Source organism: Macaca thibetana, chromosome 20, assembly GCF_024542745.1.
Source record: "Macaca thibetana thibetana isolate TM-01 chromosome 20, ASM2454274v1, whole genome shotgun sequence".
Classification (NCBI taxonomy): domain Eukaryota; kingdom Metazoa; phylum Chordata; class Mammalia; order Primates; family Cercopithecidae; genus Macaca; species Macaca thibetana.
Window position 1 is genome coordinate 72259741 of NC_065597.1, and position 18606 is coordinate 72278346.

Below are 18606 nucleotides of genomic sequence, written 5' to 3' on the forward strand. Positions count from 1 at the left end.
CACTAGGGAAAAAGTAACCAGGGGCAGGGGCTCACGCCTGTGATCCCAGCACTTTCAGAGGCCAAGGTGGGCAGATCATGAGGTCAGGAGTTCGAGACCAGCCTGGCCAATATGGGGAAACGCTGTCCTCTACTAAAAATACAAAAATTAGCCAGGCATGGTGGCGCACACCTGTAGTACCAGCTACTCGGGAGGCTGAGCCAGAAGAATCGCTTGAACCCAGGAGATGGAGGTTGCAGTGAGTAGACCAGGTGTGGTGGCTCATACCTATAATCCCAGCACTTTGGGAGGCTGATGTGGGCAAATCACTTGAGGCCAGGAGTTTCAGACCAGCCTGGCCAACATGGGGAAACCACATCTCTACGAAAAATACAAAAATTAAATGGGTGTGGTGGCATGCGCCTGTCATCCCAGCTACTCTGGTAGATGAGGCATGAGAATCACTTGAACCCGGGAGGCGAAAGTTGCAGTGAGCAGAGACTGCACCACTGCACTCCAGTCTGGGCAACAGTGAGACTCTGTCTCAACAAATAAATAAATAAATAAATAGTAAATAGTGGTGATCTCTGGGTGACAGGAATGTGGTGCCATTTTTCCCCCTGTATTTTCTAACTTTCTAAAATGCACATATACTGCTTTTGTAATTATGTTATTTTTAATATTTTTAAAAAGATAATTTTCAGAGAAAGCAGATGCTGGGCTATAGAAAGAATTTTAACACAAACAGGTTGTAGTTGTTATTACTGGTACCATGTTAAAGACAGAAATGGAAAAACTTGCAAAAGATTGTGGTGGAAGGATTTTTAAATTTTGATAATTAAAATATGTTACTTGAACATATAGTAGATATACAGTCAAGCATTTGTGATTTTTTACAAAACTGAGTTAGGGGTATAATGCAGTCTAATTTTTCAATCTTGGTCTATCTTGGACTTTGTATGTCATCTCTTTATTTTCAGGAAGATAAAGCTTTCAAGCTTCCTCCTCCTTGTTCTACTTGTTTATAGTTTTGATAGCTCTTAGGAAAGATAGTCTAGGGAAGATTGTTTCCTCTCCCATTTCAGGTATATCCCTCTCTCTGGTAATCCACTGAGTTAATATCACAGGCTTCATTTCAAAGCCTTGGAAACTGTGTTTATTTCTTTGTAATTATGGCAACAGGATTTAAAGAAGAGAGCCATGGGAGTCTCCTGTTCTTGGTGAAAGAGCCACAAATCCAGATCAGGAGAATCTCAGACTACAATGAGACATCACTGATGTAAGAATAGCATTAAAGGCCGGGCGTGGTGGCTCAAGCCTGTAATCCCAGCACTTTGGGAGGCCAAGACGGGCGGATCACGAGGTCAGGAGATCGAGACTATCCTGGCTAACACGGTGAAACCTCGTCTCTACTAAAAAATACAAAAAAAATAGCCGGGCAAGGTGGCGGGCACCTGTAGTTCCAGCTACTCGGGAGGCTGAGGCAGGAGAATGGCGTAAACCCGGGAGGCGGAGCTTGCAGTGAGCCGCGATCCGGGCACTGCATTCCGGCCTGGGCGACAGAGTGAGACTCCGTCTCAAAAAAAAAAAAAAAAAAAGCATTAAATAGGCCGGGCGCGGTGGCTCATGCTTGTAATCCCAGCACTTTGGGGGGCCAATGCGGGTGGATCACAAGGTCACGAGATCGAGGCCATCTTGGCCAATATGATGCAGCCCCATCTCTACTAAAAATACAAAAAAAAAAAAAAAAAAAAAAAAAAAATTAGCCAGGTGTGGTGGCAGGTGCCTGTGCCAGTTACTCGGGAGGCTGAGGCAGGAGAATCACTTGAACCCAGGAGGCAGAGGTTGCAGTGAGCTGACACTGTGCCACCACACTCCAGACTGGCTACAGAGTGAGACTCTGTCTCAAAAAAAAAAAAAAAAAAAAAAGATAAGCACAAACCGAGAATGGAAAGATGACTACGTTAACACCACAGTGACTCAATAATGAACATTTATTTGGCTTACACCTTCATATACAGGCTATTAGTTCTTCTTCAACATGTATGCTTTGGACTGGTCTAGCCTGTAGGGAAGTTTGTTCTTACCATTCTTCCACCTGTCCTGGAAGCACCTTTACTGGGACTCCCCAGGTACCTCTTTTGTGATCCATCCCCATAAGGTCTAGCTCTTAGCTGTCAAGAGATGTCATTTGTGGCAGATACTGCTGTTTCTTATCTAACTTACTTTCCACATCTCTTTTCATTTGTAACAAAGCCCTGATTTTGTGCAGGTAGAGTATCATGGGAGGCTGGGTCCTTCCCCTAGTGATAAGGGCTGAAGCATGATGGGCCCCAAATAATTATGATATTTATTCTTGGTAATAACTAGTTTAGGATGGGTACATGACACAATACATGTCTGCATATTTTACCTGGATTCTACTGTCAACTTTACCAACATGCTAAAGGTGGCAGAGGAGAAGCACTGGGACCTTGATGTTGTCACTGGGCCACCAAATTAACCAACCTGCAACTGCTCTTTGAAAATCATTTCGGTGGGTTTGCTGTTACTTGTAGCTGAAACTATCCTATCAGATATTCCACAAAATCACATTACCTAACTTGTCAAATCTCCTAATATTGTTTTAATAACCATGCAGCCATTCATTAAGCTTTTAGATACAGGGATGTGCCTGGCACTAGAATAAGGAAATATGTTGAGACTTTTCAGGCTTTTCTATCAAGGAAGGTACCTATCATTTTCGTCTTTTTTCCCCCCCCAAACACCTTTATAAACGGACAATTTCTTTCACTTACATTATCTTATAATCTGAAACTACCCTCTGAGTTAGCCCAGAGAGGCATCCTGAGCTGTTTGCAGCTGAGGAAAGCAAAGTTGTAAACTGGCCAAGATTACCAACCAATCAGTGTCAGAGCTTGGGACGGAGTTCAATTTTCCAATTCCAAATCTCTACACTAGGGCACTCCCTCTTCCGCCAACAAACAATAGGAAATAACTGGCTCTAGGGTAGGCTGAATGTGAGGTATCTGGGGGCGAACAATGTCCCGCGACGCAAACCTAGGGCTCTATACCCGCGTGGGGTCCTCTGTGACTATGGAGCTGACGCGGCTCGGTTAGGCTGCAGCTACGGGTAAAATACATAATGCCTCTAGAACACTTGGAGTTGGAGCCTAGCAACCTGGCCTACACCAATGTCAACGTTGTGAACGTAGAAAAAGACATTCCTTCATGTTCTACGGCCCCACCATCCGCCCAAGACACAAAGGACAGCTCAAGCCCAGGCTAGGCCCGAACCCCCGGCCTCTCAATCACCCCGCTCTGGCCAGACCAAAATTTCAGGCCTACAGGGCACTGTTGGCCAAACCCACATTTTGTTACCGATTTTCTTTCGAGTTCCGGTGTCTCCCAGTCTTCTTTCTGCCCTTCTTCTCGGAAACATTACGTCCCTCTGGGTTCACCCTAAGACTCTACTTTAGCGGGTAAACAGGCCCGGAGCTCACAGGGGAGACCCCGCCAGCGGAAGCGGAAATGCTTGCTTAGAGAAAAGGAGGAAAACTACTTCTCGCAGCTGCCCAGTAGCTACAGGTCCTCGGTTAAGGTGTTCGATTGGTCAACACAAAAGAAGGACTTCCCCTTCGGGAGAACTCCGACCAATCAAAGGGCAGAATGGCGGATAGGGCTGGGGGCGGGTCGCTTCCGGCGGCTTTTCCTGCAGCTCTTGCGTAGAGGAGCATGAGAGCGTGGGAGTTTTGCAGCGGCCGTGGCGTTCTTCGTCGCGTCCCGGTCGGGCGTCGCTTTCTGCAGCTCCTGTCCGGGAGCGCAAAGCCTGTCATTAGCAGCCGAGCGGTAAGTGGGCCCCTTTCGAGGCCGGGCCAGGAGGAGGTGCAGTCAGCGTAGGTTTTTAAGGGGGGTTCGGAGGTAATCGAGGGAGGCTGGGGTACTGGAGGAGCCTGGCCGCAGAATAGGTCCGTTTAAAGACTATTCTCTCCCCCCGCAGCTTCGTCTCGAAGTCCCTGTGGCGTCTTGAAGAAGGCATTCCCCATCCGCCAAATGGCGTCCATGCCCCCGACTCCCGAGGCCCAGGTGAGTGGAGGTACCTTTTTCGTCCAAGTTTGTTGCTGCTTTCGGTCTCTTCCTGACCCCCTCCTTTGGAGGAGGGTTGGGCATTCATGTTGTGGTAGGAGTGCACCTGAGCCCCAAATAGCCCTTTGACCAAGCGTTCTTCTTTCCAAGACCAGGCATATAGAAGTGGTTTACCAACTTCCTTCTTTCAGAACTGCCAACTGGGAGCGGGGCCCTTGGAGGAATCTCTGAGAGAGTTTCTCAGTGTCTTATCTGTTTTGTTTAGAGATAAGGTCTGGCCTTGTCGCTGGAGTGTTGCTTTTCTGGCTGGAGTGCAGTGCTGACATCATAGCTCCATCTGGAACTCAGGGAATCCTCGCGCCTCAGCTTCTCGAGTAGCTGAGAGGCGCGCATACCACAGTGTCTGGCCACTTTTAAAAATTCTTTATGGGGATGGAGTCTTGCGGCTTTGCCCAGGAACTCCTGGCTTTCCAGCTGTCCTCCCATCTCGACCTCCCAAAGTGCTAGGATTAAAAGTGACTTTCTGGAATGGTTCCCAAAAGTACAGATTTGGTACTTATCCAATTTGAATGGATTTTTAAATTAAGCACATTTCTAGACTCTGCACTTGTAGAGTAATAGTAAATCCCAGGTGATTCATTATCACACCATTAGGGAAGGTGGGGTAGGCCTGGATGAAGCGCTGGAGTGAGCTTAGCAATGAGTGTCATGGGGACGAAAGAGAGGAAATAGCAAAGGGAAGGATGTTGGGAGAATCCTGTAACCTTTATCTCTTTATGATTCTTCCTGGGCTACCCAACCTTCTTTTCTTTTCTTTTTTCTTTTTTTTATTTTTTGAGATGGAGTCTCGCTGTGATGCCTAGGCTGGAGTGCAATGGTGCGATCTCAGCTCCTTGCAATCTCTGCTTCCCGGATTCAAGCGATTCTCTTGTCCCAGCCTCCCAAGTAGCTGGGACTACAGGGACATGCCACCACACCCAGCTATTTTCATTTTAATTTGTTTTTATTTTATTTATTTATTTATTTATTTATTTATTTATTTATTTTTTTGAGATGGAATTTTGCTCTGTTGCCCAGGCTGGAGTGCAGTGGCACAATCTCGGCTAACTGCAACCTCTTCCTCCTGGGTTCAAATGATTCTCCTGCGTCAGCCTCCCAAGTAGCTGGGATTACAGGCATGCGCCACCACATCTGGCTAATTTTTTGTATTTAGTGGAGACAGAGTTTCACCATGTTGGTCAGGCTGGTCTTGAACTCCTGACCTCAGGTAATCCACTCGCCTCCACCTCCCAAAGTGCTGGGGTTACAGGCATGAGCCACTGTGCCCGGCCTTAATTTTTGTAATTTTACTAGAGACAGGGTTTCACCATATTGGCCAGGCTGGTCTCGAACTCCTGACCTCAAGTCATCCGCCCCCCTCAGACTCCCAAAGTGTTGGGATTACAGGCATGAGCTACCGCACCCGGCCCCAACCTTCTCCTTTTCTTAGAGCATCCTTACTTAATGGTTTTTCCCCCAAGAGCTGTTCCCTTATCTTTTCTCTTCCAAGATAGACTATAATTGTCACAGTCCACCATCCTTATACCACTACCTAAAAATATCCATGATTACTCTCTTCTTTCCAACCCTCACCCCACCCCTTAGAACCCATTTACCCCACTCCTGCACTCAAGAACCTTTTACACCAAGCCCTTTTATCCCATGCATCTGATGTTTCTAGCTCTTCTCATCCTTCCTAGGTTAAGTAAGGGACTGACCCTCCACCCTCTTGTACTGACACAGGCTCTTATGTTTCAGGGACCAATACTCTTTGAGGATCTGGCAGTGTATTTTTCTCAAGAGGAGTGTGTGACTCTGCACCCTGCCCAGATGTCCCTCAGTAGAGATGCTACAAAGGAGTGTTTGGAGGATGCGGCCTTGATGGGTAAGGCAATTGTTTTTCTTGCATCTGGAACTTTTGTCAGTTCTAGGATGAGAACTTAATGCTTTTTCCACATGTTGGTATGGTGGAGTGGGACCTGTGCCTGAGTAATTTATGTGGAGATGATAATTGTATGAGAGAAAAAGTTTTAAAATATGAGATGATTTCTTTCTTTCTTTTTTTTTTTTTTTGAGACGGAGTCTGGCTCTGTCTCGCAGACTGGAGTGCAGTGGTGCGATCTCTGCTCACTGCAAGCTCCGCCTCCTAGGTTCACGCCATTCTTCTGCCTCACCCTCCCGAGTAGCTGGGACTATAGGCGCCCAACACCACGCCTGGCTAATTTTTTGTATTTTTAGTAGTGACGGGGTTTCACCGTGTTAGCCAGGATGGTCTCAATCTCCTGACCTCATGATCTGCCCGCCTCAGCCTCCCAAAGTGCTGGGATTACAGGCATAAGCCACCGCGCCCGGCCGAGATGATTTTTTAAAGACAAAACTTCAGTCTAGTACAGTGCCTGTGGTTTACTACAAGAGATGGCAGTATTTGGTAATCTTTCACAAACATTTATTGCAGTTAGTTTACAATTTTACTTGGGAAATCCCGTTAGTATCGATCACTATCATTTGCTAAAGACTGGAAATTGATTTACTCTTAAGGGGTGCTATGCCTTTCTCACCTATGGGGAACCATACACAGATGGACTCCTGTGCCTCAGTGGATTTTATTTCTGACTAGGATTGAGTATCTAAACTATTCTATTTATTTGTTCTAAGTAATTATTCTAAATAATTTGGAATAGTTTAGATACTCAATCCTAGTCAGAAAAGAACAACTAGAATAACTAGTTATTCTAAATAACTCATATTTTCTATCTTCCACTTTTCTCTTCATCATGTTCATGTTGTCTTCTATCTGCTTAAACTTATGGAGTATATTTATAATGGTTATTTAAACTTTTTTTTCCTGCTAGTTTTATCATTGATGTGGTTTCTGGGTCTGTTTCTATTAATTGATTTGTCTTCTAGTTATGGGTTATATTTTCTATTTTCTTTACTTTCATGTAAATTTTGGTTGGATGTTGGATTAAGAATTTTATGTTTTTGGAGCCAGGATTTCGTTGCATTTTTAAAAATATTTTGGATTTTGTTGTGGGAGGCGGTTAAGTTACTTGGGGTCAGTTTGATTGTTTCAAGGTGTGCTTTTTTTTTTTTTGCTTTGTTAGGATGGGTTCAGATCAAGCTGTCTGCTAGGGCTTATTTGAGTTACTGCTAAGGCAGTATTTTTCCGTGGACATTGCTGCTCAATGTCTTATGTCTTTCCACTTTGGCTGGAGGCAACATGGACTGGTTATTGCTCTGTTACTCCTTTTAGGCGGTTCTTTCCACAGCATTGGGTAGTTTCTTCATGCACTTGTAGATTACTCAGCCAAAGTTGTGGGTTTTTTTGTATTTGGTTTTGTTTTTTGATACAGTATCTTGATCTGACGCTCAGGCTGGAGTGCAGTGGCACAATCACGGCTCACTGCAGCGCTGACCTCCCAGGCTCAAGCAGTCCTCCCACCTCAGCCTCCCAAGTAGTTGGGACTACAGGCATGCACTACCATGCCTAGCTAATTTTTTTGTTTTTTTTGTAGAGACAGGGCTTTGCCATATTGCCCAGGCTGGTCTCGAACTCCACGGCTCAAGTGATCCTCCCACCTCAGCCTCCCAGTGTGCTGGGATTACAGGTGTGAGTCACTGTACCTAGCCTCAGGAAAGTCTTAAGAGGACCCCATGTAGATGACCTGAGCGCTCTTTCTGAGCAGCTGCCTCTTTGCTGTTTTGCTTTCAAATTCTAGCTGCCTTGGCATCCCTGATCTCTGAACTCAGTCTCCTCAAATCAGCAAAACCACTTGGTACTGTTTGGATTCCCATGCACTATACTGCAGCCCTTTCTAGTCAGTGAGTTGGGAAAATCATAGAACTTTGTTTCTCTGGAAAGAAAGGTTCCTTTTGTATTGATATATCTGCGTTATAACTGAAGAATACTTGGAAAATATTACAAAGGAATGTTAGTTTTGTCAGCCATCCTTGTAAGTAGATTGGCTGTTATTTTCATGCAGTACACATAGCCTTCTACCTTGATCTTTCCTCAGTGAGGGATAAAGAGATTTTGGAGAGTTCTCCTGTTGATAATGAAACTGTTTCTGATAACCTGTGTGCTTCTCTGTTATAGGAGAAAAATGCTCACTTGATTGCTTTCTTTTCTTTTTAAAAATTATTTTCTTTCTCCCTCATTCTTGCTGTCATCTTATCTTTTTTTTTTTTTTTTTTTTTTTTTTTTTTTTTTTTTAAGAAACAAGTCACCTAGGCTGTCACCTAGGTTGGAGTGCAATGGCACAACTCAAAACTCCTGAGCTCAAGTGATCCTCCTGCCTCAGCCTCCTGAGTATCTAGGACTACAGGCATGTGCCACCAAGCCTGGCTAATTTTTTTTTTTTTTATTTTTTTAATTTTTTTTTTGAGTCTCGCTCTGTCGCCCAGGCTGGAGTGCAGTGGCCAGATCTCAGCTCACTGCAAGCTCCGCCTCCCGGGTTCACGCCATTCTCCTGCCTCAGCCTCCCAAGTAGCTGGGACTACAGGCGCCCGCCACCTCGCCCGGCTAGTTTTTTTTGTACTTTTTAGTAGAGACGAGGTTTCACCGTATTAACCAGGATGGTCTCGATCTCCTGACCTCGTGATCCGCCCGTCTCGGCCTCCCAAAGTGCTGGGATTACAGGCTTGAGCCACCGTGCCCGGCCAGCCTGGCTAATTTTTAAAAATTATTTTTTGTAGAGATGGAGTCTCACTATGTTGCCCAGACTGGTCTCAAACTTCTAGCCTCAAGTTATCCTCCCACCTCAGCTTCCCAAAGTGCTGAGATTACAGGCGTGAGACACTTGCCCAACCCCTCTCTTTCGTGATAAATATGAATCCTAATCTTTTTTCCAATTGTTAATTGTTCTGCTGTCGCTTGAGATAGCTTCAAAAATGAAAGGCTCTTGAGGTGTAAATAGACAAGCTGGAAAAGTTCACCTCTAGACAGCCACTACCGAGATTGTCCTTAGTACCTATCCCACTGGACTCTGACTTAGTTATAGCTATTCTCCCCTCCTTACCTTTGGATATTCACCCAAAACTGGATCTTCTGGGAGACCAGGAGAGTCTGCTTCGTCCTGATTTTGTGTGTTTCATGTCTGGGTTATAGGATAACCCTTCTAAAGTTTCCTGGTCTTCTTTGTAACTACCTTTTAGCTTACTTTTTTCCCAGTATCCCTTGAAGGTATTGTCTATGTTTTGCTTTCTTTTGTTTTTATCAACAGGAGAGGAAGGCAAGCCAGAGATTAATCAGCAGTTAAACCTAGAGTCTATGGAACTTGACGAGCTTGCCCTAGAAAAGTACCCCATTGCTGCACCCCTTGTCCCTTACCCACAAAAATTCTCTGAGGATGGAGTTGGAAACCCTGAAGGGAAAATATTAAGTGGAACTCCCACTTGCAAGAGAAGGGTCATCAGCCTTTTAGTTACCATTGAAAACCACACCCCGTTAGTAGAACTCTCTGAATATTTAGGAACCAACACACTTTCTGAAATTCTTGATTCTTCCTGGGAAGGAGCCAAAAATGTGTATAAATGTCCTGAGTGTGACCAAAACTTCAGCGATCATTCATACCTGGTTTTGCATCAGAAAGTTCATTCAGGAGAGAAAAAACATAAATGTGGTGACTGTGGGAAGATCTTCAATCATAGAGCCAACCTGAGGACACACAGGAGAATCCATACTGGTGAGAAACCTTATAAGTGTGCCAAGTGCAGTGCCAGCTTTCGCCAGCACTCGCATCTGTCCCGACACGTGAATAGCCATGTAAAGGAGAAGCCCTATACATGTAGCATATGTGGTAGAGGTTTTATGTGGCTCCCAGGATTGGCACAGCATCAGAAAAGCCACAGTGCTGAAAAAGCTTACGAATCTACTAACCGTGATAAACATTTTAATGAGAAACCAAATCTTGCTTTGCCTGAGGAAACATTCATATCAGGCCCCCAGTACCAGCACACTAAGTGCTTGAAGAGCTTCAGGCAGTCCTCATATCCTGCCCTTTCTGAGAAGAGCCACGACGAGGACTTTGAACGCTGCAGCGATGATGGGGACAATTTCTTCTCATTCTCAAAATTCAAGCCCTTGCAATGTCCTGACTGTGACATGACCTTTCCTTGTTTCTCTGAGCTTATTTCCCATCAGAACATTCATACAGAGGAAAGGCCCTATACATGCAAAACATGCGAGAAAAGTTTTGCTTTGGACTCAGAACTTGCATGCCACCAGAAGAGCCACATGGTAGAGGAAACTTTTAAATGTACTGTGTGTGGGAAAAGTTTCAGGTCAAATTTGCATCTCATTACTCATAAGCGAACTCACATAAAAAACACCACATAAATTTAACAACTTGTTATTAGTGATTGGGCTTTTCAGTATCTGTATGATGGGAAGCAGTTACTGTATATGTCCCAGGCAATGTGCTAAGCACTTTACACACATTCCCATGTAATACTTAATTCTCACCACAACCTTGATTTAGGCAGTATCATTTCCATTTTATAACTAGGGACGCAAAATCCATGCCACAAAGCTAGTGAATGAACCCAGGATTTGAACTCGGTTACTGTTCAACTGTGAGCCAGAAAAAGATACAAAACTTTTGTTTAAATTCAATTTTCATTAAAATGAAGGCTCTTGCTAGAGTTCTTTTAATTTTGTTTACGTAGTTTCTAACTTTTAGAAGGAGGAGAATTTATTTATATTTTGCCAGTTCTGCAGCTATATCTAGGAAAGTAAATGCTTTTATATGTTTTATACTTTTTTTTGCTATAACTATTTGAATGTAATATTTGTATAAGATTGCTGTTTTACATGTGCATTCCCATAGGCATTTAGAAGTTTTTTTCTGCCCTGTAAAAGTTCTCAAATGGGTGGACTAGTTTATATCTTGATGGCCATTAGTATCCACAGAGTTCTCTGTCATGGTTCTGATGCCAGGGGCAGGTACTGGCATTTAGGACCCAATTGTTTGCAAGAATTTTAGAAGTCTAACTGCAGCCCTTTTCTGGAGGCTGGACTTGACTTGGGGAGGGGAAAAAGTACTTGCTCTTTTCTAAGATTTGCCTCCAAATCGCTACTGAAGCACATTACCTGTCTTACTATGAATAATTGTAATTGTTTCTCAGTGAGCATGCTAGCTACTTTCGATATATTATCTAATTTAATTTTCAGAATAAATCTGTGACAGAGGGAAAAAAAAAAAAAAACCTTTGTTTCATAAACGAGGAAACTGAAGTCCTCAGAGGGTAAAGTCAGTACTTTGCCCAGCACACAAATCACATTGTGGTGAAACTGACATTAAGCTTGGGTCTCTGTGACTCCAAAGGTCTGCAAGACTGCAGCATTTGTTGGCATTTGCACCACGTAGTAACACTGCAAGCAGCCAGGGAAAGGGGAGCTGAGATAGGTAGGTGAGAATGGTCATCATGAAGGCGATTCAGTGTGCTTGCATCCTGGAACCCCTTCATTCCCTTTGTGCTGTACCCAAAGCCTGACTTACATATACAGTTGTAAAGCAGCAGAAGACTCTCCAGGACTTCAGGTTTGAATTCTTGTCTCTCTAATCAGATAAGAGATTTCACACTTTGCAGAGTACAGTACTGAAGGTCTTAGTTGGGTTTTGGTTTTTTAAAAAACACCCATAACATTTCCTCTCCATCTCCAAAGAAAATGCATATAGAAAATTGTTAGATTTTAACCAAAATACTTAATAATATGTAGATCTTTACATACTGCTATTATAGATAAATATTGGAGCAAAATACTGTTAAATAGTATGGTTATTAATGTTAAAGAACCACAGAATTTTGTAAATATAGATTCATATACAATTTCTCATTAAAGTTGATTGTATGCCTGTCAGCAAAACAGTATTTACATGGGTTTTGATTAGGATGGAAGAATGCTCTCATTCTACTTAAATAGACAGTATAAAAGTATAATATTTGCTAAAATTGAATTGTTGCTGGGAATCGTCATGAGAAAAGATAAAAGACTCTTGAGGACTAATTGTATGGAAGGTAGCAGAAGGTGGTCCTACAGAACAGCAGATTGAGGACTGAATGTATAAAAAGATGCTGGCTACTCAGCTAAGCTCTTATTACTGAGTAGAGGCAGGAAGATACTGTTCAGGTGAGAGGAAAACTGAAACTAACAAAAACCCAGAGAGAGTTTCTCTCTTTTTGTCATTTTTGTCTTGTTTCTGGTTTGCAGATCCACAGTTGAGACTATGTGCTGCTCTGTATGTCAAGGTCAGACTTGGCTCTTTGTTTCTGATGTCTCCACTCTTAGGAGACAGGACACCAGCCTCCAGGTTTCTCTGAGGTGCTTTGAAATGTGTAGAAAGATAGTCTCCAGTTAGATTACGTATTAGCCAACTCTGAGATTATCATGATCTTTGTTAAATAACAACAAGAACACCACCTCCTTGCTCTCCTGCTTTTGCCCTCAGTGGGAGAAACTGGCAGGTGCCTCAGCACTTATCAGGGACCCTAATATTTCAGTCAAAGATCTAATGAGTCACAGGATGGGGGATGAAATTGGGAAAGGTCTGGATTAGCAGAGTTGCTGCAGAAAGAAGTAGAGGGGAATATCTTAGAAGGCACTTGGACAGAATGGGAGTGATACAAAAGATGGATGCTGTCATTTTTGTTTTGGCTCCTAGAAAACATAGCAGAAAGCGAGAGTTTGTGCCATACATCCTGTTTTGCACCTTAATAGGGAAGTTTGCCTTTTCACATGAGTCTTCCTTCACAATTAACCTCTAATTTTTACAGTTTATTCTCCAGATTTTGGAAGATTATGACAAACTTCCCTAAAAGATTAGAAAAAATAGCCCTTTTCAGAAACATTAACATACATGTGGGTATAACTAAAATGGCTTTTTGGTATAATACTGTTAATGATTGGTATGCAGAAAAAAATGAAAATCCCCTAAGTGTCAGTTACTGGGAAATAGGCATATTTTCAGTTGTTTGCTTATTGTGCACTTGTACTTAAATACATTTGCTGGATGTAATTCAAGCTGCTTTGCCCCCAGGGAATTGAAGGAAAAGATGTATCTGCTGGTGAGCTTCAGGCTTTTTGTGATGATGGCTTTTCACCCTTCTGTTTACAGTGTCAATTGATGGAGATAAATTCCATAAAATTGTCCTTAACTCAGAGATACTAGCCTATACCATGTTAGGTGCTATTCACAAATACTGGATAAAAGTTAATATGGGAATGAAAAACTAAATGCAAGAGTTTATTGCTATGAATGATTGGTTAACTGCATTTTGCAGCATGGAAATCACACTATGAGAGTGAAAACTTTATGCTGAATAAATTGACTCAGACAAATTTCTTCGTTTTTGTTGATGCAGTGATGAAAATGTGTTTCCAACAGTTCCTTAACATGATTGCTGGAATAAACAGTCTGTTAAACAATCATCATTGATGGAAACAGCATTTTTCCAATGGAATTCAGCTGTCAGCAGTTTACATTTTGTAATTTAAGAAATTGTGGAATGTAGTTGTTTTGAATGAGGTGGACTCAAAATAGTTTTATTTAGAGCTTTGTTGCTACAGGTGGTAGTCTATTGACACCTCCTCATTTAACATAGAAAATGACTAACCCAATAATTCAGGGAGTTAAAACTCTAATGACATTTCACAGTAAATGCCATTTTGAGTCTTTGCCTCCTGAGTTTCCACATAATTAAGTGGCAATGTTCTAGTGACTGCAGCATAAGATGTCATACAATCTGAAACTGCAGAGTCTGATCAAAGTAATCTGCAATTTACTGCCTATGTGTACAAAGGGAGACATAGCAGGTTATAGTTTATATGAATAGTCTATTTTGAATGTTCATTAAACTTGTTATCCCTGTGGGATTTTAGTAGGGAAGTGTTTTTGCTTTGACCATCTGTTTAACAAAATGATGTTCATTACATTAGAAGTGTATATATTCATGTGGTTTACTTTTGTAATTTAGGAGAGCTATTGATCTGATTCAAAGATGACCATTACCCATCTTTCCAAGGCCCATCTAAGTAGTACAGGTGTTTTGTCTTTTAAAATTGACATTCCTCGTTGCATTAAGTCTGTAGGGGAGAATACAATATAAATATTCTTCTGTGTAAACATAAGAATGTGCTGTAATCCCCAGTTCCTTTGGATACCTCAGAATTATATTTATTGTATACACTTATACTGTTTGTTTAATGTTTTGGTTTTACTGTTTTTGACATATTCTCATCAGTCTTCGCTCTAGTTTGCAAGCTCTGAAGTTATTGATTACGTCTAATGTGCAATTTGGCTTCTAATAAATGATATTTTATGATGATGGCAATGAAGTGAACTTTTTAAAAAAAATACTTAAGTGGTTTTAGGTGGCAATGAGGTAAATTTTGAAGACTGTTAGGATTGTGGTTTAGAAAGTGAATGACTTTGTGCTGCTTAATAAGGGAAGTAAAATCGCTTGCTCCCTGGAACTCAGCAGAAAATTCCGGCGTCATTCTGGGAAGCTAGCGCTAGACCTCAATTTCCTTTCGTCTTTGCTGTACACAGAAGTACAGGGGCAATGACCTCCGTCTTCACGGAGCAGCTACTGCTTGGCGCGGGTCGCCACTTAAAGCTTGGAGTCCGAGTAGCGGATGTGGTGAGTAGGACTCCCAGAAGACCTCGCGCGGCCTCAGGGAGATCCTGGGTCTCCGCTTGGCCACCAACCGCACGGGTCAGCGGAAGTGCCAACGAGATGACTTGCGCTACAGCGGCACACTGGTGAGGAACCGGAAGCCACGAGCCACTTCCGGTGCCCGGTTCCGGCAGCGCCTGCGCATTCCTGGGCAAGTGGGATGTGGTGAACGGTGGAGATCCATCAGTGGGGTTTGGCCGTGTGCCTTGCCATGTCTACTGCATATCGCTAGGTGATCTCCATGTAAATCTAGCAATATGGGTAAAAGCGTTTGCGGAGGAACTCCTCAGGTCTCTTCCTCCACATCAGCAGGAGGGTAACACGGGTGTGACTGTCGGGCACTAACACGAATCTCCATCCCATGATTCTAAGTGTTAGGACTGGAGAAGAAGCTGTGCGCCACCGTCCCAGCTCTAGTCCCACTTAGGCAATGCAGAGCTGTGGGCCTGTCTAGCATGTGTGTCTCTGGCTTGTTGAATTGGATACTTTGTGCATCTCACTTGTGCTGGATAGAGTGTCTTTTCTTTAGGACCAGTACCAATCTCTTAGGCTTTTGGTATGCTCTGCAGCCAAATTCTAACATGCTTCTGGTTAGCTGAACTGTACCCTCGGCTTACCTTTGGTAAATGGTATCTTCCCCAGGTGAGCTTAGCCACTTCCATGGCTACAAACACCTCACTTTAGGTCAAACTCCAACTTCTCTTCTATGTACTCCAGATTCCTACTTTCAAGTACCTACAGGAGATCGTCCTTTGGATGTCTCTCAGGCATCAAAACACGTGCCCTTAACTCATGCTTTTAGCGCCTCATCTGTTTGCCTCCAGTATGTGGGGCCACATCCATACAATTGCTCATGATATCAACAAACACCTCCTCTTTCCTCTTGCTATGGCTTGAATATTTGTGTACCCTAAAAATTCATGTGTTCGAATTCTAACACTTTAATTGATGTTATTAGGAGGTGGGGACTTTGGCAGACCCCTCATGATTGGGATTAGTGTCCTAATAAAAGACACTGCAGGCCGGGTGTGGTGGCTTATGTCTGTAATCCCAGTTCTTTGAGAGGCCAAGGTGGGAGGATTGCTTAAAGCCAGGAGTTCAAGACCAGCCTGGGAAACATAATGGCACCCCGTCTTTACAAAACATTTATGTAGCCCGGTGTGGTGGCTGGTGCTTGTAGTCCTAGCTACTTGGGAGGCTGAGGCAGGAGGATTGCTTGAGTCCAGGAAGTCGAGGTTACAGTGAACTGTGATTGGGCCACTGTGCTTGAGCCTGTGAGGACCCAGCAAGAAGGTGCCAACATGGAAATGGCCCTCACCAGACACTGAATCTGCCAGTGCCTTGATCTGGGCTTCCTAGCCTCTAGAACTATGAGAAAAAAAATTTTGTTGTTTATAAGCTACCCAGTTGATGGTAATTTTTTATAGCAGCCAGAACAGACTAAGACTGGATTCTACCTCAAAAGTATCATCAAAACCTGAATGTTTCTGTCTCCACTGTCCCCATCCTGTCCAATGATACTCACCTGGGTTACCTGAAATAGCCTGCTGATGACTTTCATATCACTCTTGTTCTCTGTCAACACAGCTAACACACTGCCATGTAATAAAAGAAGTATTATAAAATTGCTTGCTCCCTGAAACTCAGCAGAAAATTCCAGCATTATTGAGGGAAGACAACACTAGATGTTGATCTTTCCAGTCTTTGCTGCACAGAAGTAGAGGGCCAGGTACCAGATGATTATGATTATCTCATCATCCAACTTGACATCTTCCATTGGCTTCCCATTGTCCTTAGGGACATTTAAATTTTCAACAAGACCTTCCTAGTCATTACTTCCCTGCCAGCATCAACTCCAGCTGTTCTTTTTCTCCTACCCCTCTCCAGCTACACTTTCGCTCAATTCATCAAATATACCAAGCTCTTTACTTTTCCTTTGTGCACATACGTTTTCTTTTACTTGGAACAACCCTCTCAATTCCTGCATTCTTTGTTTTACCCTCCTTATAGCAATATGCTTGTAATCGAATAGTAATTATGTAACTAATAAAATTTCATTGTCTCTATAGGAGCAGAGACCAGGAACATGGTAGATGCTTAAAATTATGCACTGAATGAAACTACTACAGCTGTCACTTTTATACTGTTGGTTTCAGCTTAAAGACTGACAGAGGGCCGGGTGCAGTGGTTCATGCCTGTAATCCCAGCACTTTGGGAGGCCAAGGCAGGCAGATCACGAGGTTAGGAGTTCGAGACCAGCCTGGCCAATATGGTGAAACCCCATCTCTACTAAAAAAATACAAAAATTAGCCGGGCATGGTGGTGTGCACCTGTAGTCCCAGCTACTCAGGAGGCTGAGGCAGGAGAATTGCTTGAACCCAGGAGGTGGAGGTCGCAGTGAGCTGAGATTGTGCCACCGCACTCCAGCCTGGGCAACAGAGTGAGACTTTGTCAAAAAAAAAAAAAAAAAAAGGACACTGGTGCTGTCAGTTACTAGTAGGCAAGAGGTGTAACAGTGTACACAAAGAAACTGTAAGGAGTTTAGAAAAAAACGAAGAAAGCTTTCAGGATAAATATATAATGATGCCCTATAGGCTTGAAGGGAATAATTTAGCAAAGATGGCCAGTGCAGTGGCTCACGCCTATAATCCCAGCACTTTGGGAGGTCAAGGCAGGAGGATTGCTTGAGGCCAGGAGTTCCAGACCAGCCTGGGCAACATAATAAGACCCATCTCTACCAAAAATTTAAAAATTAGGCCGGGCACAGTGGCTCACGCCTGTAATCCCAGCACTTTGGGAGGCTGAGGTGGGCAGATCACGAGGTCAAAAGGTCGAGACCATCCTGGCCAACATGGTGAAAGCCCATTTCTACTAAAAAAAAAAAAAACATAGCTGGGCATGGTGGCACACACCTGTAGTCCCAGCTACTTGGGAGGCTGACACAGCAGAATTGCTTGAACCCAGGAGGCGGAGGTTGCAGTGAGCCAAGATCGCACCACTGCACTCCAGCCTGGGGGGACAGAGAGAGACTACGTCTCAAAAAAAAAAAAAAAAAGCCGGGCGTGGTGTCACATGCCTGTAGTCCCACCTACTCAGGAAAGGATCGCTTGAGCCTGGGTGAAGGCCTTAGTAAGCTATGATTCTTCCACTGCACTCACCCTGGCTAAAAGAATGAGAACCTCCTCCCTGCCCAAAAAAAGTTTCATTTCACTGAGTGGGCATCAACAATATACAGAATGGGAAACTTCTGACTTTCCTTCCTTCCATGGATGCACTGAATAAATATCTACACATGGATCAGTTCTCTGTGAGAGAAATATAGAAACTAGTTGAGACTCCTACACACTGGGCAACTGAGAATATATCCACATCAAAATGGGTACCAACAAGTTGAGACACAATGTAAACCACAAACCTGGGCACAGTATCTTACAATTGGGAAGGAATCCCCAAATTCCAGATTTTTGAAGAATGAATGGTGTAGGCCAGACATACTGCTCCCAAACTTAAACAGTTTCCACCTGAGAGTTTGGCTCCTCAATCGTCTTACTCTGGGAATGGACAGGGTTCAGCATTTGTGAGTCCCCTGAGAAAAAAGAGGACATTTATTTATTTAGAGACAGAGTTTCGCTCTTTTCGCCCAGGTTGTAGTGCAGTGGCAAAATCTTGGTTCACTGCAACTTCCGCCTCCCGAGCTCAAGCGATTCTCCTGCCTCAGCCTCCTGAGTAGCTAGGATTACAGGTATGCGCCACTACACCCAGCTATTTTTTTATTTTTATTTTTTTTTTGAGACGGGGTCTTGCTCTGTCTCCCAGGCTGGAGTA

General features: G+C 43.4%; 3 protein-coding genes across 5 annotated transcripts in view; 1 reads left to right on the forward strand and 2 right to left on the reverse strand.

Annotated features, from left to right (window-relative positions):
* Nucleotides 1–3520, reverse strand: part of NAA60 (N-alpha-acetyltransferase 60, NatF catalytic subunit) — a 39407-nt gene extending 35887 nt beyond the window's left edge. The window contains exon 1 of one of the 3 annotated variants that reach the window (XM_050774523.1): nucleotides 3361–3520. The gene's annotated coding sequence lies outside the window, so the exon portion shown is untranslated. Of the gene's footprint in view, nucleotides 1–3350 lie in introns of all 3 variants that reach the window. The other 2 variants (XM_050774525.1, XM_050774522.1) reach the window with 2 other exon arrangements.
* The window catches only part of CLUAP1 (clusterin associated protein 1), a 217260-nt gene that overhangs the window by 97161 nt on the left and 101493 nt on the right, over nucleotides 1–18606 (reverse strand). The gene's annotated exons all lie outside the window — the stretch shown is intronic.
* Nucleotides 3591–14428, forward strand: ZNF597 (zinc finger protein 597). The gene is made up of 4 exons (XM_050774382.1): nucleotides 3591–3828; nucleotides 3980–4065; nucleotides 5863–5989; nucleotides 9327–14428. Exons 2-4 carry the CDS (start codon nucleotides 4033–4035, stop codon nucleotides 10439–10441), a joined length of 1275 nt encoding a protein of 424 aa, XP_050630339.1. The 5' UTR covers nucleotides 3591–3828; nucleotides 3980–4032; the 3' UTR covers nucleotides 10442–14428.

What these genes read in the sequence shown, in the direction of transcription:
- ZNF597 (XM_050774382.1), top strand. Translation starts at nt 4,033, where the DNA reads ATGGCGTCCATGCCCCCGACTCCCGAGGCCCAG. An exon ending in CCCCGACTCCCGAGGCCCAG is followed by an intron (nt 4,066 to 5,862) that starts GTGAGTGGAGGT and finishes CTTATGTTTCAG; the next exon opens with GGACCAATACTCTTTGAGGA. An exon ending in GGAGGATGCGGCCTTGATGG is followed by an intron (nt 5,990 to 9,326) that starts GTAAGGCAATTG and finishes TTTTATCAACAG; the next exon opens with GAGAGGAAGGCAAGCCAGAG.